We start from the raw sequence: 22,034 nt of genomic DNA on the forward strand, positions 1-22,034 counted from the left end.
CTGTCCATCCGCCTCTCCCTCTAAACAGGCACAGATCGCCTCTTTAAACAGGTCTGTCCATCCGCCTCTCCCTCTAAACAGGCACAGATCGCCTCTTTAAACAGGTCTGTCCATCCCCCTCTCCCTCTAAACAGGCACAGATCGCCTCTTTAAACAGGTCTGTCCATCCGCCTCTCCCTCTAAACAGGCACAGATCGCCTCTTTAAACAGGTCTGTCCATCCGCCTCTCCCTCTAAACAGGCACAGATCGCCTCTTTAAACAGGTCTGTCCATCCCCCTCTCCCTCTAAACAGGCACAGATCGCCTCTTTAAACAGGTCTGTCCATCCGCCTCTCCCTCTAAACAGGCACAGATCGCCTCTTTAAACAGGTCTGTCCATCCGCCTCTCCCTCTAAACAGGCACCGATCGCCTCTTTAAACAGGTCTGTCCACCCGCCTCTCCCTCTAAACAGGCACAGATCGCCTCTTTAAACAGGTCTGTCCATCCGCCTCTCCCTCTAAACAGGCACAGATCGCCTCTTTAAACATGTCTGTCCATCCGCCTCTCCCTCTAAACAGGCACAGATCGCCTCTTTAAACAGGTCTGTCCATCCGCCTCTCCCTCTAAACAGGCACAGATCGCCTCTTTAAACAGATCTGTCCATCCGCCTCTCCCTCTAAACAGGCACAGATCGCCTCTTTAAACAGGTCTGTCCATCCGCCTCTCCCTCTAAACAGGCACAGATCGCCTCTTTAAACAGGTCTGTCCATCCGCCTCTCCCTCTAAACAGGCGCAGATCGCCTCTTTAAACAGGTCTGTCCATCCGCCTCTCCCTCTAAACAGGCACAGATCGCCTCTTTAAACAGGTCTGTCCATCCGCCTCTCCCTCTAAACAGGCACAGATCCCCTCTTTAAACAGGTCTGTCCATCCTCCTCTCCCTCTAAACAGGCACAGATCGCCTCTTTAAACAGGTCTGTCCATCCGCCTCTCCCTCTAAACAGGCACAGATCGCCTCTTTAAACAGGTCTGTCCATCCTCCTCTCCCTCTAAACAGGCACAGATCGCCTCTTTAAACAGGTCTGTCCATCCGCCTCTCCCTCTAAACAGGCACAGATCCCCTCTTTAAACAGGTCTGTCCATCCGCCTCTCCCTCTAAACAGGCACAGATCGCCTCTTTAAACAGGTCTGTCCATCCGCCTCTCCCTCTAAACAGGCACAGATCGCCTCTTTAAACAGGTCTGTCCATCCGCTTCTCCCTCTAAACAGGCGCAGATCACCTCTTTAAACAGGTCTGTCCATCCGCCTCTCCCTCTAAACAGGCACAGATCGCCTCTTTAAACAGGTCTGTCCATCCGCCTCTCCCTCTAAACAGGCACAGATCGCCTCTTTAAACAGGTCTGTCCATCCGCCTCTCCCTCTAAACAGGCACAGATCGCCTCTTTAAACAGGTCTGTCCATCCGCCTCTCCCTCTAAACAGGCACAGATCGCCTCTTTAAACAGGTCTGTCCATCCGCCTCTCCCTCTAAACAGGCACAGATCGCCTCTTTAAACAGGTCTGTCCATCCGCCTCTCCCTCTAAACAGGCACAGATCGCCTCTTTAAACAGGTCTGTCCATCCGCCTCTCCCTCTAAACAGGCACAGATCGCCTCTTTAAACAGGTCTGTCCATCCGCTTCTCCCTCTAAACAGGCGCAGATCACCTCTTTAAACAGGTCTGTCCATCCGCCTCTCCCTCTAAACAGGCACAGATCGCCTCTTTAAACAGGTCTGTCCATCCGCCTCTCCCTCTAAACAGGCACAGATCGCCTCTTTAAACAGGTCTGTCCATCCGCCTCTCCCTCTAAACAGGCACAGATCGCCTCTTTAAACAGGTCTGTCCATCTGCCTCTCCCTCTAAACAGGCACAGATCGCCTCTTTAAACAGGTCTGTCCATCCGCCTCTCCCTCTAAACAGGCACAGATCGCCTCTTTAAACAGGTCTGTCCATCCGCCTCTCCCTCTAAACAGGCACAGATCGCCTCTTTAAACAGGTCTGTCCATCCGCCTCTCCCTCTAAACAGGCACAGATCGCCTCTTTAAACAGGTCTGTCCATCCGCCTCTTCCTCTAAACAGGCACAGATCGCCTCTTTAAACAGGTCTGTCCATCCGCCTCTCCCTCTAAACAGGCACAGATCGCCTCTTTAAACAGGTCTGTCCATCCGCCTCTCCCTCTAAACAGGCACAGATCGCCTCTTTAAACAGGTCTGTCCATCCCCCTCTCCCTCTAAACAGGCACAGATCGCCTCTTTAAACAGGTCTGTCCATCCGCCTCTCCCTCTAAACAGGCACAGATCGCCTCTTTAAACAGGTCTGTCCATCCGCCTCTCCCTCTAAACAGGCACAGATCGCCTCTTTAAACAGGTCTGTCCATCCGCCTCTCCCTCTAAACAGGCACAGATCGCCTCTTTAAACAGGTCTGTCCATCCGCCTCTCCCTCTAAACAGGCACAGATCGCCTCTTTAAACAGGTCTGTCCATCCGCCTCTCCCTCTAAACAGGCACATATCGCCTCTTTAAACAGGTCTGTCCATCCGCCTCTCCCTCTAAACAGGCACAGATCGCCTCTTTAAACAGGTCTGTCCATCCGCCTCTCCCTCTAAACAGGCGCAGATCACCTCTTTAAACAGATCTGTCCATCCGCCTCTCCCTCTAAACAGGCACAGATCGCCTCTTTAAACAGGTCTGTCCATCCGCCTCTCCCTCTAAACAGGCACAGATCGCCTCTTTAAACAGGTCTGTCCATCCGCCTCTCCCTCTAAACAGGCACCGATCGCCTCTTTAAACAGGTCTGTCCATCCGCCTCTCCCTCTAAACAGGCACAGATCGCCTCTTTAAACAGGTCTGTCCATCCGCCTCTCCCTCTAAACAGGCACAGATCGCCTCTTTAAACAGGTCTGTCCATCCGCCTCTCCCTCTAAACAGGCACAGATCGCCTCTTTAAACAGGTCTGTCCATCCACCTCTCCCTCTAAACAGGCACCGATCGCCTCTTTAAACAGGTCTGTCCATCCGCCTCTCCCTCTAAACAGGCACAGATCGCCTCTTTAAACAGGTCTGTCCATCCATCTCTCTCCCTCTAAACAGGCACAGATCGCCTCTTTAAACAGGTCTGTCCATCCGCCTCTCCCTCTAAACAGGCGCAGATCACCTCTTTAAACAGATCTGTCCATCCGCCTCTCCCTCTAAACAGGCACAGATCGCCTCTTTAAACAGGTCTGTCCATCCGCCTCTCCCTCTAAACAGGCACAGATCGCCTCTTTAAACAGGTCTGTCCATCCGCCTCTCCCTCTAAACAGGCACAGATCGCCTCTTTAAACAGGTCTGTCCATCCGCCTCTCCCTCTAAACAGGCACCGATCGCCTCTTTAAACAGGTCTGTCCATCCGCCTCTCCCTCTAAACAGGCACAGATCGCCTCTTTAAACAGGTCTGTCCATCCGCCTCTCCCTCTAAACAGGCACAGATCGCCTCTTTAAACAGGTCTGTCCATCCGCCTCTCCCTCTAAACAGGCACCGATCGCCTCTTTAAACAGATCTGTCCATCCGCCTCTCCCTCTAAACAGGCACAGATCGCCTCTTTAAACAGGTCTGTCCATCCGCCTCTCCCTCTAAACAGGCACAGATCGCCTCTTTAAACAGGTCTGTCCATCCGCCTCTCCCTCTAAACAGGCACAGATCGCCTCTTTAAACAGGTCTGTCCATCCGCCTCTCCCTCTAAACAGGCACAGATCGCCTCTTTAAACAGGTCTGTCCATCCGCCTCTCCCTCTAAACAGGCACAGATCGCCTCTTTAAACAGGTCTGTCCATATGCCTCTCCCTCTAAACAGGCACAGATCGCCTCTTTAAACAGGTCTGTCCATCCGCCTCTCCCTCTAAACAGGCACACAGATAAAGGGGCTTTAAACATGACTGTTCTTTTGCTGCTTTAGGTGAAGGAAAACAACCAGGAAATAGCCAGCATGGAACGACAGTATGTATTTATAAACCATATTCATGTTTAGTCCATAAACTCATATTCCACCTAGTGCATAAAAAGACTGAACATCCTTTTTTTCTGTAGACTGACAGAGTTACGTGAGAAAATTAGCCATCTCACCGAAGAGATGCGGCAGCTGGATGCTGACATGGAGGAACATCAAGGTGCTTTTCCCTCAATCTGGAAGTGCAGTGACTGTGGGATGATCATCGATGTGTTGATTTATAGAGGAAGAGCCTGCTCTGGTTCCAGCGCATACACACTAACCATGCTGTGTCCCATATGGAGATTTCTTTATTTTAATGACACGATACTTATATCAGTTGCTAGTGTATGTTGTGCATTTCAGGCAAATATTGTTCATAGTAAACATATTTAACACCAAACATGTTGATCTTCTGTGCTGATCATCAGATCAACAGGACTGATTCTCATAGAGTTTCCAGATATGATTGTTAGTTCTGTACAAACTGAAGACTTCAGGTGTTTAGTAGTAATAGTAAATAGTAGTTTAGTAGTAACTTTCTGAGCATGATGGGCAGACCACGTTTCTGTTGGTGTGTAAATGTGTGTGTGGTCAATGTCTTATTTTCAGTTGTTCAATGGTATTTCTGGACCGCTACAGGATGTTTTTACAGTACATCAAACTTCTTAATTTCACAACATGAAGGGAAATTGATTTCTTGTGTCCTGTTTAATAAACTGGATCTAACGCATCATTTCTCGTCTGCACAGGCGAAAGGACTCAGAAGTACAGGGAGCTGCAGAAGAGAGAAGAGGAGATCGACTGTGAGTCTATCACTGTCACTCACACAGATGCTCTGGATTATCATGTGACTGATGGGTTCCCTTTCGAGAGAGGTTCCTCGTATTACGTATGGGAAAAACTCCTTTTCTCGAGAATGTGAAGCAAAACTTTTAATAAAGGTATTTATAGCCCCGTTTCCACCACAGGAACTTTACCCAGGAACTAGGAACTTTGGGTGGTACTTCGTGTGTTTAGACCGCAGGAACCAGGGTAAAATTGAAGTTCCGGGTAAATATTTCCCCCTCCAAACGGCCCTGCTCGCGAGGTAGTACTTTTTCACAGTTTAGGAACTTTCGAGGGCGGGACTTGGGCGCTGAACATGCTGATTGGTTGAGCTCACGCAGTTCAACCGGCATTTTTAAAAGTCTTTTGCGAGGTTCGTTCTGCGTTCAGTAAATATCAGTCTTTGCTCTCTGTCTGGTGGCGCGCGGTCGTCTCAGCCATCTCACGTGCAATGTCCGTAATAGCTGATAATAATATACATTGTCATTTTAAATCTAGCTTTACAAGCTTTCTGAATATGCTGCAGCTGCATGCTGCTGAATCTGCATATTAGTGCTCTTTTCTGTCATTGTTAATTACCTCTTTAGTAAACCTATACATAACCAGCAAAAGCAGCACAGCTTGAATCTCTTCCATACTCGTTATTAATTTTTTTTCACCATGTAAACGACCTGACCGATTACTTTTAAGTGTGTGTCCTTACATGACGTGACGGCGCGCGCCGCGCTCATGTTGACAAGAGAGGAAAGCTCATTTTTCTGAGGGGTAAACTTTTTATTTCGTAAGTTATGAAGATAATGTTGGAGTAATGACACAGCGTATATTGCCCCAGGCAGTTTTTACTTTAACTGCGCCTGACAGAAGATTTTTTTTTCTGAGATGATTATTACACTTTACAACAAATAGCTATAAATAATACTGTATTAGTCCTGGTGGCCGTTAAGAGTTGCTATGGCTACAGTCAACACACTCCAGCTACTGGAGAAAACAGCGTTGACATTTTTGGTGCGGCAGACAAACTGCATGTGACAAAATGATTGCGATTGAAAGTCATCACATGTAAACACCAGATCGGTTTAGATAACGTCTCATGTAAACAGATCACTAAATCTTTCAATCGGTACACACACAAATGATTACTGTCCTTCACTGATTTGGAGGAACAGTCGCGTGCAGTCCTACATCACCGGACTAATTTGCCTAATCTTCTCGGAACTTTATCGCGGTCGAAACGCAGACAGCTGCAGGTCTGGGGGGGAGAAAAGTTCCTGTAAAAAAGTTCCTGGTACAAATAGTTCCGGGTAATTTTGGTGGAAACGGGGCTTATGTAAAGCGCAGTGAGCTGCACGGCCATAGCCCAGCGCGAGGAGCGCTCTGATTGGCCGGGCTGCGGCAACTGCAGGAACCTATGGTGAGGCGGCTGAGAGGAACGAACCAATGGGGGGCGTTCCAGAAGCCCGCCGAAAAAGGTGCTTATATTTGCATACAGGAGGCTATATAAGACCCTAATTCGCCATAGGTGTCAGATTTTATCTCCTTCAGCGATACCTTCGCTGGTCTCCGGAAGAAGCACCGCCGTTGAAAAGGCACCAGCGGAACCTGCAGCTGAGGATGACGGACTCCCTCTCCGCCTTCTCTGCCGTTCCAGCTACGCCATCCGGCTCTATGTTGAGTGTTTTATGTGTTTGTGTGTGTGTTGCCGCTGCAACGCCACTTCTAGAGCTTACAGGCTTGTTCTACTCGAGGACTCTCTCGTTCCGCCGCGTCGTTAAGCGCCGCGGAAAGACAGAGCTCTTCTCACTCTCCCTCTGCTCTCGTCCCGTCGCGCTGAATAGCGCCGCGGAAAGAGAGAATGTTAGAGGACATGAGCACACTCAAGCCGAAGCTCTCTTCACTCTGCCGCCGCCGCGGCTCTTCTTCCGCCGCTGCCACAGAGTTGTTCTCACTCTTCTCTCATTCCGTCGCGCTACAGCCGCGGACAGAGAATACTAGAGTGAATAGGCGAACTCGAGCCTAAGCTCTCGTCACTATACCGTCGCGCTGAGGAGGCGCCGCGGACAGACGGAGTTTTTCCTCACTCTTCCTCTTCTCTAGTTCGCTTCCAATTCTCGTTCTGTCGCGCTATCGCCGCGGACAGAGAATACTAGAGTGAATAAACAAACTCGAGCCGAAGCTCTCGCCGTGCTAGAAGCGCCGCGGACAGAGTTTTTCCTCACGCTTCCAATTCTCTCGTCCTGTCGCGCTATCGCCGCGGACAGAGAATACTAGAGTGAATAAACTAACTCGAGCCGAAGCTCTCGCCGTGCTAGAAGCGCCGCGGACAGAGTTTTACCTCACGCTTCCAATTCTCTCGTCCTGTCGCGCTATCGCCGCGGACAGAGAATACTAGAGTGAATAAACTAACTCGAGCCGAAGCTCTCGCCGTGCTAGAAGCGCCGCGGACAGAGTTTTACCTCACGCTTCCAATTCTCTCGTCCTGTCGCTCTATCGCCGCGGACAGAGAATACTAGAGTGAATAAACTAACTCGAGCCGAAGCTCTTGCCGTGCTAGAAGCGCCGCGGACAGAGTTTTACCTCACGCTTCCAATTCTCTCGTCCTGTCGCTCTATCGCCGCGGACAGAGAATACTAGAGTGAATAAACTAACTCGAGCCGAAGCTCTCGCCGTGCTCATTCTACCGCCGCCGTGCTGAAGCGCTGCGGACAGAGAATACTAGAGTAAGTTAGACGAGCGAGCTCGGGCTGTTGGGTATGTCAAGAACAATGTCGCTGCAGCGCGCGCTTACTGCCAAGGAAGTTGTAATGGCTGCCTTGTCATGATAGCGCGCGCCCCTTCCACAGCGCGTTGCTGACTAGAGCGCGGCTTACGTCATAGCACGCGCTCACTGTCAGAGCATAAGGGCGTCGGAAAATGGCTGCCAAGCTAAGCCCTTTTTTCACTCTATCACTTCCAGTCCCCTTTATTCAGGCGGCTGGAAAGGTTTTTACACTGTAGACAAAGTGTCCACTACACAGTGTGCACCCCTACATAAGCACTGTTAATTCAGCCTCACAAAATCACAAATAAATCCCGCCGCGGCCGGATTACACCATATAAAGTCAACTAGCCTTATTGCAGTCAACTAGCCTGTGGTCAAACACGCTTGTCTGCATGCGTGCTTTCAGTCTAGACTAGAGCATAACGGCATTGTGGAATGGCTCACATACCACCCGCACTTCCTTACATTCTCCCAGTTCCCTTTAAGTTAAGTGACTGGAGATGAAATATTGCAGTCAACTAGCCTGTGTTAAACACGCTCGTCTGCACACTAATGCTGTGTGCGTTTACCCCTGTGGATTTGCTCACTGGTTTGCACCGTGGGTATTCTACGTAGGTTGTGCGCCACTGCACATTGTTTACACTACACACAAAAGAGCTTTCTATGTAGGAAATGTGCCCACTTTACAGTCTGCACTCCTGCACCCAAGCACTTTTCACAAAGTTCACTCTCACACACACAATATAAATGTGAGGCGTGCGCCCACTGCAAAGCCTGCACCGCCAAAACTAACACTATCCCCACAGTGTTACAAGCAGTGTTACAGCACAAGCAACCCGGCTAACAGGCCCCTATTACTAAGCGGCCAGCCCCCGAATCTAATTCAACCCCTGGCTTTACGAGCCCAGGCCTGGCAGGCCATTCCTGGTATATAATATTGGGTGTTGAACATATAAAACGAGGTTCTCGCTACAGTTTTGCTCGCAGACCCCGCGATTCAAGCCGTGGTCGAGCCCTCTGTAAGAAGCAGTGTCAGTCACGTGCTTCTCGCTGAGGCATTGAGACTGTTAAAGGAGAGAGCGGCGGAAACAGTACACCCGACGCTAGCGAGTCAGGTTTTTACTGTCGCTAATTCCTCATGCCGAAAATGGGTGGCGGTCTCAGGCCCATTTTCCAGGCATCTGAACAAAGCACTTATGACACGCTCGTTTCAAGGTGCTGACGGTGAAACAAATCCTCGCGCACATTCGCCCCGGGGATTGGGTTTTCTCAATAGATCTGAAAAACGCATACTTCACGTTACGATAACCCCCCACCCCCACTACAGGCCATTCTTGAGATTCGCCTTCGAGGGGCAGGCTTATCAGTACAGTCATTGTCATAGACTCAAGACTTACGGCATAAGAACCACCACGTCTTGATAATGTACATAAAATCGCTAGGGCAGCCAAGATCAGACTCTCTTCACTGCATGGCTAAGCATCTCCTTTTATGGGCAGAGCACAATCTAAGCTCCCTAAGGGCGGCTTACGTGCCAGGTATTCTGAATCAGGGTCCGGACATGTTATCCAGAGGACCCATGTCCCCAGGGGGATGGTCCCTTTACCCGCAAACAATTCAGCTCGCACAGCACACGCTGCCCAATATTTTTTCTGCAAACGCAGGGATGCCCTGGCCCATGTTGGCCCAGACTCCCTCTATATGTTCCCTCCGATCGCGATCCAGCTGCAGCCTGTGCTTTTTAATAGCCCCACTTTGGAAGAACCGCACATGGTTCTCCAAACTGTTTCAGCTGTCAGACACAGCCCCATGCCTATTCTGCCAATGAAAGGGAAGGTCTGGCATCCCAATCCCGAGCTGTGGGCCCTCCACGTATGGCCCATCAACGGTATCCGGGAACCTCTCTAACAAGTTATGAACACTATTTCGGAAGCTAGAGCCCCTGCTATCTGGCAGCTCTGCTTTGAAGTGGTCAGTGGTTTTCTAACCAATGTGCTACGCGAAACATCGACGCACACTCATGCGAACTGGCGGAACCGCTCGCTTTCTCCAAGAGCTAATGGATGCGGGTCGTCCCCCCTCCATACTCGGGGTGTGTGTCTCCGCCATAGCAGCTAGCCACGCTCCGATCGCGGCACATTCACTAGGGAAAAGTGATCTTATTGTGTGTTTTCTTAAAGGGGCCAGGAGATTCAGCCCGCCTTGCCCCTACCTCGGTCCCTATTTGGGACCTCGCCATGGTTTTGGAGGCCGTGAAGGGTTCCCCCTCCTAACCACTTCAGAACACGAGCTTGAAGCACATATCACTCAAAACCGTTTTTCTGCTGGCTGTGGCCTCGGTTAACCGAGTGGGTGGCTTACCTGCACTCTCCGTGAGCCCTTCCTGTCTTGAGTTTGGGTCCAGCAACTTCAAGGTTGTGCTCAAACCGAGGCATGGTTTTATGCTGAAAGTGCTATCAACCCCTTCAGTATGCAGGTCTTTGCACTGCTTAACCCGCGTCTCAGAGAGAATAAGACGCAAACCTATTCTGCCCAGTCAGAGCATTGAGATTGTATCTAGAGCGCTCCGCCCCCTTCAGGCAGTCGGATCAGCTCTTCATTGCTTCGGTGGCCGCACTAAAGTTTGTGCTGTCATGAAACAGTCTCTCACACTGGATAGTGGATGCAGTCCCACTAGCATATAGGTCCAGGACCTAACCTGTCCTACAGGCATTTAAGCCCACTCCTCTAGAGGCATGGCCTCATCTTGGGCTTGGTCGTGTGACATTTCTTTGGAAGATATCTGTGCGGCGGCAGGCTGGGCCTCTCCGTCCACTTTTATCAGATTCTACAAGTTGGAGGTTCCAGCTCTACAAGCAGGGCTTCTCTCCATCTAGGCTCTATCTTGACCCTGGCAAACAGATTGCCTTACATTTTGGCCTGTACACATTAGTCCTTAAGCACTATTCATTCATCATAAGATCCGACTATGTCCGATCAGCTGTTCAAACGAACCGACTCTTCCGGTTCTTCATTCCCCTTATAAGCCGCCTCTGTCGGTGTCTCGGGGGTTTATAACATGTGCTTTGGGTATACTGGGTCAGTCAGCACACACGGCGCTTTACATTGTGTTCCCATACGTAATACGAGGAACCTCTCTCGAAAGGGAACGTACTCGGTTACTTTCGTAACCTCGGTTCCCTGAGAGAGAGGAACGAGTATTACGTTCCGTGCCGTGTTTATGCTTCTCAGGTATCGCTTCAGTCGATCTTAAAACCTGACACCTATGGAGAATTAGGGTCTTATATAGCCTCCTGTATGCAAATATAAGCACCTTTTTCGGCGGGCTTCTGGGACGCCCCCCATTGGTTCGTTCCTCTCAGCCGCCTCACCATAGGTTCCTGCAGTTGCCGCAGCCCGGCCAATCAGAGCGCTCCTCGCGCTGGGCTATGGCCGTGCAGCTCACTGCGCTTTACATAGATACCTTTATTAAAAGTTTTGCTTCACATTCTCGAGAAAAGGAGTTTTTCCCATACGTAATACGAGGAACCTCTCTCGAAAGGGAACCGAGGTTACGAAAGTAACCGAGTACGTTATCATGTGACTGATGGGTTATCATGTGACTGATGGGTTATCATGTGACTGATGGGTTATCATGTGGCTGATGGGTTATCATGTGACTGATGGGTTATCATGTGACTGATGGGTTATCATGTGGCTGATGGTTTATCATGTGACTGATGGGTTATCATGTGACTGATGGGTTATCATGTGACTGATGGGTTATCATGTGGCTGATGGGTTATCATGTGGCTGATGGGTTATCATGTGACTGATGGGTTATCATGTGACTGATGGGTTATCATGTGGCTGATGGGTTATCATGTGACTGATGGGTTATCATGTGGCTGATGGGTTATCATGTGACTGATGGGTTATCATGTGACTGATGGCTTATCATGTGGCTGATGGGTTATCATGTGGCTGATGAGTTATCATGTGACTGATGGGTTATCATGTGACTGATGGGTTATCATGTGGCTGATGGGTTATCATGTGGCTGATGGGTTATCATGTGGCTGATGGGTTATCATGTGGCTGATGGGTTATCATGTGGCTGATGGGTTATCATGTGGCTGATGGGTTATCATGTGGCTGATGGGTTATCATGTGACTGATGGGTCATCATGTGACTGATGGGTCATCATGTGGCTGATGAGTTATCATGTGACTGATGGGTTATCATGTGGCTGATGGGTTATCATGTGACTGATGGGTTATCATGTGGCTGATGGGTTATCATGTGGCTGATGAGTTATCATGTGGCTGATGGGTTATCATGTGACTGATGGGTTATCATGTGACTGATGGGTTATCATGTGACTGATGGGTTATCATGTGGCTGATGGGTTATCATGTGGCTGATGGGTTATCATGTGACTGATGGGTTATCATGTGGCTGATGGGTTATCATGTGACTGATGGGTTATCATGTGGCTGATGGGTTATCATGTGACTGATGGGTTATCATGTGACTGATGGGTTATCATGTGGCTGATGGGTTATCATGTGACTGATGGGTTATCATGTGGCTGATGGGTTATCATGTGGCTGATGGGTTATCATGTGACTGATGGGTTATCATGTGACTGATGGGTTATCATGTGGCTGATGGGTTATCATGTGGCTGATGGGTTATCATGTGGCTGATGGGTTATCATGTGGCTGATGGGTTATCATGTGGCTGATGGGTTATCATGTGGCTGATGGGTTATCATGTGACTGATGGGTTATCATGTGGCTGATGGGTTATCATGTGGCTGATGGGTTATCATGTGGCTGATGGGTTATCATGTGGCTGATGGGTTATCATGTGACTGAAGGGTTATCATGTGGCTGATGGGTTATCATGTGGCTGATGGGTTATCATGTGGCTGATGGGTTATCATGTGGCTGATGGGTTATCATGTGGCTGATGGGTTATCATGTGGCTGATGGGTTATCATGTGACTGATGGGTTATCATGTGGCTGATGGGTTATCATGTGACTGATGGGTTATCCTGTGACTGATGGGTTATCATGTGACTGATGGGTTATCATGTGACTGATGGGTTATCATGTGGCTGATGGGTTATCATGTGACTGATGGGTTATCATGTGGCTGATGGGTAATCATGTGGCTGATGGGTTATCATGTGGCTGATGGGTTATCATGTGACTGATGGGTTATCATGTGGCTGATGGGTTATCATGTGGCTGATGGGTTATCATGTGGCTGATGGGTTATCATGTGGCTGATGGGTTATCATGTGGCTGATGGGTTATCATGTGACTGATGGGTTATCATGTGGCTGATGGGTAATCATGTGGCTGATGGGTTATCATGTGGCTGATGGGTTATCATGTGGCTGATGGGTTATCATGTGGCTGATGGGTTATCATGTGGCTGATGGGTTATCATGTGGCTGATGGGTAATCATGTGGCTGATGGGTTATCATGTGACTGATGGGTTATCATGTGGCTGATGGGTTATCATGTGACTGATGGGTTATCATGTGGCTGATGGGTTATCATGTGGCTGATGGGTTATCATGTGGCTGATGGGTTATCATGTGGCTGATGGGTTATCATGTGGCTGATGGGTTATCATGTGACTGATGGGTTATCATGTGGCTGATGGGTAATCATGTGGCTGATGGGTTATCATGTGGCTGATGGGTTATCATGTGACTGATGGGTTATCATGTGGCTGATGGGTAATCATGTGGCTGATGGGTTATCATGTGGCTGATGGGTTATCATGTGACTGATGGGTTATCATGTGGCTGATGGGTTATCATGTGGCTGATGGGTTATCATGTGGCTGATGGGTTATCATGTGGCTGATGGGTTATCATGTGGCTGATGGGTTATCATGTGACTGATGGGTTATCATGTGGCTGATGGGTTATCATGTGGCTGATGGGTTATCATGTGACTGATGGGTTATCATGTGACTGATGGGTTATCATGTGACTGATGGGTTATCATGTGGCTGATGGGTTATCATGTGACTGATGGGTTATCATGTGGCTGATGGGTTATCATGTGGCTGATGGGTTATCATGTGGCTGATGGGTTATCATGTGGCTGATGGGTTATCATGTGACTGATGGGTTATCATGTGGCTGATGGGTTATCATGTGACTGATGGGTTATCATGTGGCTGATGGGTTATCATGTGACTGATGGGTTATCATGTGACTGATGGGTTATCATGTGACTGATGGGTTATCATGTGACTGATGGGTTATCATGTGGCTGATGGGTTATCATGTGGCTGATGGGTTATCATGTGACTGATGGGTTATCATGTGGCTGATGGGTTATCATGTGGCTGATGGGTTATCATGTGGCTGATGGGTTATCATGTGGCTGATGGGTTATCATGTGACTGATGGGTTATCATGTGGCTGATGGGTTATCATGTGGCTGATGGGTTATCATGTGGCTGATGGGTTATCATGTGACTGATGGGTCATCATGTGACTGATGGGTCATCATGTGACTGATGGGTTATCATGTGACTGATGGGTCATCATGTGACTGATGGGTCATCATGTGGCTGATGAGTTATCATGTGACTGATGGGTTATCATGTGGCTGATGGGTTATCATGTGACTGATGGGTTATCATGTGGCTGATGGGTTATCATGTGGCTGATGAGTTATCATGTGGCTGATGGGTTATCATGTGACTGATGGGTTATCATGTGACTGATGGGTTATCATGTGACTGATGGGTTATCATGTGACTGATGGGTTATCATGTGACTGATGGGTCATCATGTGGCTGATGGGTTATCATGTGGCTGATGGGTTATCATGTGGCTGATGGGTTATCATGTGGCTGATGGGTTATCATGTGACTGATGGGTTATCATGTGGCTGATGGGTTATCATGTGGCTGATGGGTTATCATGTGACTGATGGGTTATCATGTGGCTTATGGGTTATCATGTGGCTGATGGGTTATCATGTGACTGATGGGTTATCATGTGGCTTATGGGTTATCATGTGGCTGATGGGTTATCATGTGGCTGATGGGTTATCATGTGACTGATGGGTTATCATGTGGCTGATGGGTTATCATGTGACTGATGGGTTATCATGTGGCTTATGGGTTATCATGTGGCTGATGGGTAATCATGTGACTGATGGGTTATCATGTGACTGATGGGTTATCATGTGACTGATGGGTCATCATGTGACTGATGGGTCATCATGTGACTGATGGGTTATCATGTGACTGATGGGTTATCATGTGACTGATGGGTTATCATGTGGCTGATGGGTTATCATGTGACTGATGGGTTATCATGTGACTGATGGGTTATCATGTGACTGATGGGTTATCATGTGACTGATGGGTCATCATGTGGCTGATGGGTTATCATGTGGCTGATGGGTTATCATGTGGCTGATGGGTTATCATGTGGCTGATGGGTTATCATGTGGCTGATGGGTTATCATGTGACTGATGGGTTATCATGTGCCTGATGGGTTATCATGTGGCTGATGGGTTATCATGTGACTGATGGGTTATCATGTGGCTTATGGGTTATCATGTGGCTGATGGGTTATCATGTGGCTGATGGGTTATCATGTGGCTGATGGGTTATCATGTGACTGATGGGTTGTCATGTGGCTGATGGGTTATCATGTGACTGATGGGTTATCATGTGGCTGATGGGTTGTCATGTGACTGATGGGTTATCATGTGACTGATGGGTTATCATGTGGCTGATGGGTTATCATGTGGCTGATGGGTTATCATGTGACTGATGGGTTATCATGTGGCTGATGGGTTATCATGTGACTGATGGGTTATCATGTGGCTGATGGGTTATCATGTGGCTGATGGGTTATCATGTGGCTGATGGGTTGTCATGTGACTGATGGGTTATCATGTGACTGATGGGTTATCATGTGACTGATGGGTTATCATGTGACTGATGGGTTATCATGTGGCTGATGGGTTGTCATGTGACTGATGGGTTATCATGTGGCTGATGGGTTATCATGTGGCTGATGGGTTATCATGTGACTGATGGGTTATCATGTGGCTGATGGGTTATCATGTGGCTGATGGGTTATCATGTGACTGATGGGTTATCATGTGGCTGATGGGTTATCATGTGGCTGATGGGTTATCATGTGGCTGATGGGTTATCATGTGGCTGATGGGTTATCATGTGACTGATGGGTTATCATGTGGCTGATGGGTTATCATGTGGCTGATGGGTTATCATGTGGCTGATGGGTTATCATGTGACTGATGGGTTATCATGTGGCTTATGGGTTATCATGTGGCTGATGGGTTATCATGTGGCTGATGGGTTATCATGTGGCTGATGGGTTATCATGTGGCTGATGGGTTATCATGTGACTGATGGGTTATCATGTGGCTGATGGGTTATCATGTGGCTGATGGGTTATCATGTGACTGATGGGTTATCATGTGACTGATGGACTGGTCTTGTGTTTTGCAGCATATTTGAACACATTTGAGGAGAATAAATCTCAGGAGCTGCAGCTGATCCGAGATACTCAGAGCAGCGTCGTGGCTTTACTGGAGCACTCCAGCAGGGTACGGCTCACAGATCTGTGTGTGTGTGTGTGTGTGTTTCCCTCTTCAGTGTCTAGAGTTCTGACCTGTGTGTGTGTGTGTGTGTGTGTGTGTGTGTGTGTGTGTGTGTGTGTGTGTGTGTGTGTGTGTGTGTGTGTGTGTGTGTGTGTGTGTGTGTGTGTGTGTGTTTCTCCCAGAACATCAGCCGTCTGCACCAGCTGTCTGCCGTCACTGCACAGGAGCTTCGGTCTATGCAGGACGATCTGAGTTTCAAAGAGAACGAGATGCAGAAGTCTCAGAGCACAGCCAAAGGCCTTTCCTCAGGTCAGTGTGTGTGTGTGTGTGTGTCTGAGTCCTGATGGGTCATTTTTCATTCTCTGTGAAAAATTCTCTCTCTCTCTCTCTCTCTCTCTCTCTCTCTCTCTCTCTCTCTCTCTCTCTCTCTCTCTCTCTCTCTCTCTCTCTCTCTCTCTCTCTCTCTCTCTCTCTCTCTCTCTCTCTCTCTCTCTCTCTCTCTCTCTCTCTCTCTCTCTCCTCTTCTGTATCTGCTGCACATTGAAGGGTCTTTCCTTCTTTTGTTTTTTTGTGTTCTCCTCTAATTCCCAAACATTGTCTTATCTCCTTCGAGTTGTTCAGAAATGCGGCCCTCAACTTCCCCTGAATGTCTCTCTTCATAGCATTCAGACTCTATTTGTTGTTCTTGTACTATTGTGTGTGTGTGTGTCTGTAAGTGTTTTAGTGAAATATCATAATGCCATGGGTATGACACAGGTATTACAGGAGATTACCCATGTTCACTTTTCAAAAGGCTTATAAATCATACAGGAGTTTTTTGCAGAATGTAGAATGTTTCCCGTGATGGTTAGGTTTAGGGGCTGTGTGTGTGTGTGTGTGTGTGTGTGTGTGTGTGTGTGTGTGTGTGTGTGTGTGTGTGTGTGTGTGTGTGTTGATGGACAGTGTGGAGTGTTGGTGAAAGACCCCTAGAGAAGGAAGCAGTCCAGAATTCTCAGAAGTGCTGACAGGGTTTTTTTGGACTGCTCCACACACACTCACTTACTCTCTCTGTCTCTCTCACACACACACACACACACACACACACACAGACAAACACACACACACACACACACACAGACAAACACACAGACAGTCTCTTCAAACACTGAGCTGGGCCGTTTGCCTATCAGAGGGAAGCGACCCTCTTCCACTTCCTTCCTGTACATGCCTCCCATGGTCCCGAGCAGGTCTCCAGCGGGACAGGCCACACACACACATACACACACACACAGATCAGGGGACGGGCAGCACACACACACACAGATGAGTTTCAGTGTTTCTACATCCACATTGCCGCATTGCTGAACAGTAGAGCAGCTTTTTTATTGTTGTCAAAGGTTAGAGATCATGACCTCTGAACCCTGTACTGCTTTCTGCGGTGGCAGGTCATGAACAATCCCAAGTGTGTTTTAGTGACATCTGCAGGATAAACCACGGCTCTGCACAGTCCAGCTGAAATCAATCAATCAGCTTTATTTATATCACGCATTTACAACGCCGATTGCCTCAGAGCAGCTTCAGTGTTAAACAGGACAATACTGCAGCAGAATTAGATTTGGCTGTACAGTCGTTCTGGAGTAAACAGTGATGTTATCAGCTTATTTTAATTTATCATAGAGAGACAATGTTGGCAGATCAGTATTATAGTTTAAAGAATTAAATAAGACCTAATTCATTAATGTTATTTGTATATTTAGTTGAATAAGTTAAGAATTAGTTGTCTGCTTCCCGAACAATGCTAGGAAGACTGTTCCAGAGTTTAGGAGCTAAATATGAAAATGATCGACCGCCTGCAGTTGATTTAGATATTCTAGGTATGATCAACTGGCCAGAGTTTAGAGACCGCAGTAGACGTGATGGAGTATAATGCGTTAAGAGCTCGCTTAAGTACCGGGGAGCTAAACCATTTAGTGCTTTGAGTAATAAGCAGGTTTTTAAAATGTCTGCGATGTTTAATAGGGAGCCAGTGCAGTGTTGACAGAACTGGACTAATATGATCATACTTCCTGGTTCTAGTAAGAACTCGAGCTGCTGCGTTTTGGACTAGCTGGAGTTTGTTTATTAAGCGAGCAGGGCAACCACCCAGTAGAGCATTACAATAATCTAGCCTTGAGCTCATGAACGCATGTACTAACTGTTCAGCATTTGGCACTGAAAGCATGTGCCGTAATTTAGATGTACACCCACCTAAAGGATTATTAGGAAACTTGTTCAATTTCTTATTAATGCAGTTATCTAATCAGCCAATCACATGGCAGTTCTTCAGTGCCTTTAGGGGTGTGGTCCTGGTCAAGACAATCTCCTGAACTCCAGACTGAATGTCAGAATGGGAAAGAAAGGGGATTTAAGCCGTTTTGAGCGTGGCATGGTTGTTGGTGCCAGACGGGCCGGTCTGAGTATTTCACAATCTGCTCAGTTACTGGGATTTACACACACAACCATTTCTAGGGTTTACAGAGAATGGTGTGAAAAGGGAAGAGCATCCAGTCTGCAGCAGTCCTGTGGGAGAAAATGCCTTGTTGATGCTCGAGGTCAGAGGAGAATGGGCCGACTGATTCAAGCTGATAGAAGAGCAACTTTGACTGAAATAACCACTCGTTACAACCGAGGGATGCAGCAAAGCATTTGTGAAGCCACAACACACAACCTTGAGGCGGATGGGCTACACCAGCAGAAGACCCCACCGGGTACCACTCATCTCCACTACAAAGAGGAAAAAGAGGCGACAATTTGCACAAGCTCACCAAAATTGGACAGTTGAAGACTGGAGAAATGTTGCCTGGTCTGATGAGTCTCGATCTCTGTTAGACATTCAGATGGTAGAGTCAGAATTTGGCGTAAACAGAATGAGAACATGGATCCATCATGCCTTGTTTCCACTGTGCAGGCTGGTGGTGGTGGTGTAATGGTGTGGGGGATGTTTTCTTGGCACACCTTAGGCCCCTTAGTGCCAATTGGGCATCGTTTAAATGCCACGGCCTACCTGAGCATTGTTTCTGACCATGTCCATCCCTTTATGACCACCATGTGCCCATCCTCTGATGGCTACTTCCAGCAGGATAATGCACCATGTCACAAAGCTCCAATCATTTCAGATTGGTTTCTTGAACATGCCAATGAGTTGACTGAACTAAAATGGCCGCCACAGTCCGCAGATCTCAACCCAATAGAGCATCTTTGGGATGTGGTGGAACGGGAGCTTCGTGCCCTGGATGTGCATCCCACAAATCTCCATCAACTGCAAGATGCTCTCCTATCAATATGGGCCAACATTTCTAAAGAATGCTTTCAGCAGCTTGTTGAATTAATGCCGCGTAGAATTAAGGCAGTTCTGGAGGAGAAAGGGTCAAACACAGTATTAGTGTGTGCTCCTAATAATCCTTTAGGGGAGTTTATTTTTAAGATGATAGAATGCGGTTTTACAGATGCTAGAAACGTGGCTTTCAAATGAAAGATTGGTATCAAAGAGCACACCCAGGTTCCTCACTGACGGCGAGGGCTTGACAGAGCAGTCATCAAGTGTTAGACAGTATTCTCGGTTACTACTTGTGGAACTTTTCTGTCCAATAATTAAAAATTCAGTTTTATCTGAATTAAGTTGCAGGAAATTACTATTCATCCAATTTTTTATATCAGCTCTGCATTCTGTTAATCTTGTGAATTGGTAGGTTTCGTCAGGGCGTGAGGAAATATAGAGCTGAGTATCGTCAGCATAACAATGAAAACTAACGCCATGCTTCCTAATGATATCTCCCAGTGGAGCAGATACAGGGTGAAGAGCAACGGTCCTAACACTGAGCCTTGCGGTACCCCATACTGAACTTGTGATCGGTGTGACATCTCTTCATTTACTGCTACAAACTGATAACGGTCAGATAAGTATGATTTAAACCATGCCAAAGCAGTTCCACTAACGCCAACATAACTCGAGTCTATTCAAAAGAATGTTGTGGTCGATAGTATCGAATGCAGCGCTAAGATTGAGTAACACTAATAGAGAGACTCAACCACGATCAGATGATTCGATTCCTCTTGGCTATCTGTAATGCTGAGGAGATGGAACTGATGAGGAAGATTATGTACAAAGCAATCTTTAGTGGCAGCGGTTATCGTCCTGCCATATTTGAAGCGAGGGGATGGCTTTGCAGCCTTAGGTAAATTAAGTATACATGATATTAGGTAATGATCTGAGATGTCATCGCTCTGCTGCAGAATTTTAACAGTATCAACATTTATTCCATGTGACATTATTAGATCTAAAGTATGATTACGGCGATGAGTGGGTCCCGATACGTGTTGTCTAACTCCAATAGAGTTTAGAATGTCTCTAAATGCCAATCCCAATGCGTCTTTTTCATTGTCTACATGGATATTAAAATCCCCAACAATTAGTACTTTATCTGCAGCCAGTACTAACTATGATTGAAAACCAGCAAATTCTCTGATAAAGTCTGTATTGTGCCCTGGTGGCCTGTATAGTAGCCAACACAAATGTCAGACGGGATTTATCATTTACACTACACAGCGTTACATAAAGCACCAAAACTTCAAACGAATTATATTTGAAACTAGACTTTAGAGTAATACTAAAGATATTATTGTGTGTGTGTGTGTGTGTGTGTGTGTGTGTGTGTGTGTGTGTGTGAGAGAGTAAAAGTAGTACAGTTTGTACGGTATAAAAACCATTACGACGTGTGTGTGTGTTGACCTTATAGTGAAGGACATATCAAAACATCTCTCACCCTCAGTAAAATATACAAACACTCTAGCTTAAAAGCATTCATGTTCCAGCATGGCAGTAGTAACTCTGATGCTTTCTCACATCTGTCTGCTAACACACCAGATGTTATTGTGGTTAATGAGGAGCTCAGTGAGGTGTTCATTCTGGAGGTGGCATGCAACTTTGACTCCAGCATGGAGGAAGCCTTTATGACTAAGGTCATTAAATACATATTCAGCAGCTTAGGACACACTCATAGACTGGTGGTAAGAGGGCTTCAGCAACTTGGGATGCCCAAAAAGAGGGCCAAACAGCTAGCAGAGTATTGTGCCCTGTCTGCTTTTATAGGCAGCCGCGATATATGGAGGAGACGCTGCTACTTATAATCATAACACCTGAGAGATGTGCTTTTGTGAAGATCTGTGTATGCTACTGGGCCATGATTTTGTACATGTGTTTAACTGCACCTATAATGTTTAATGTTCCTGAATATAATTTCGAGTGGACTTGTTAAAATGTGTGTGTGCATTAGAAAGTGAGCATTGCAGTAGGACCTGCTGATGTTGTGTGTGTGTGTGTGTGTGTGTGTGTGTGTGTGTGTGTGTGTGTGTGTGTGTGTGTGTGTGTGTGTGTGTGTGTGCGTGTGCGTGTGCGTGTGCGTGTGCGTGTGTGTGTGTTCATTAGAAAGTGAGCGTCTACAGCAGGACCTGCTGAAGGTGGAGCAGTTGCAGAGCAAGGTTAGTGCAGAGCTGCAAACTCTGAGAGATCAGCTGGAGCTCATGAGGCACGAGATGCACACTTACAGAGATCTGGAGGCGCTCAAAGCAGCTGGAGAACAGCGGAAGAAGGTGAGCCGTCCTGATTCTGGGAATACTGTCTGAGTTCAGCTGGAAAAGAGTTAGTCTAGAGATAAATCTAAACCTTCTGGGAATACTGTCTGAGTTCAGCTGGAGAAGAGTTAGTCTAGAGATAAATCTAACCCTTCTGGGAATACTGTCTGAGTTCAGCTGGAGAAGAGTTAGTCTAGAGATAAATCTAACCCTTCTGGTAATACTGTCTGAGTTCAGCTGGAGAAAAGTTAGTCTAGAGATAAATCTAACCCTTCTG

The 22,034-nt window shown here is 47.4% G+C and overlaps 1 protein-coding gene across 3 annotated transcripts in view; it reads left to right on the top strand.

Moving 5' to 3' along the window:
- The window catches only part of ift74 (intraflagellar transport 74), a 72,525-nt gene that overhangs the window by 40,697 nt on the left and 9,794 nt on the right, over window positions 1-22,034 (top strand). For all 3 annotated transcript variants that reach the window (XM_067439809.1, XM_067439810.1, XM_067439811.1), the window contains 6 exons: window positions 3,949-3,989; window positions 4,080-4,159; window positions 4,731-4,784; window positions 16,077-16,174; window positions 16,351-16,477; window positions 21,612-21,775. In XM_067439809.1, the coding sequence (XP_067295910.1) occupies window positions 3,949-3,989; window positions 4,080-4,159; window positions 4,731-4,784; window positions 16,077-16,174; window positions 16,351-16,477; window positions 21,612-21,775 (564 nt within the window). The remainder of the gene's footprint in view (window positions 1-3,948; window positions 3,990-4,079; window positions 4,160-4,730; window positions 4,785-16,076; window positions 16,175-16,350; window positions 16,478-21,611; window positions 21,776-22,034) is intronic.

This window comes from Pseudorasbora parva, chromosome 3 (genome assembly GCF_024679245.1).
Source record: "Pseudorasbora parva isolate DD20220531a chromosome 3, ASM2467924v1, whole genome shotgun sequence".
NCBI classification, from domain to species: Eukaryota; Metazoa; Chordata; class Actinopteri; order Cypriniformes; family Gobionidae; genus Pseudorasbora; species Pseudorasbora parva.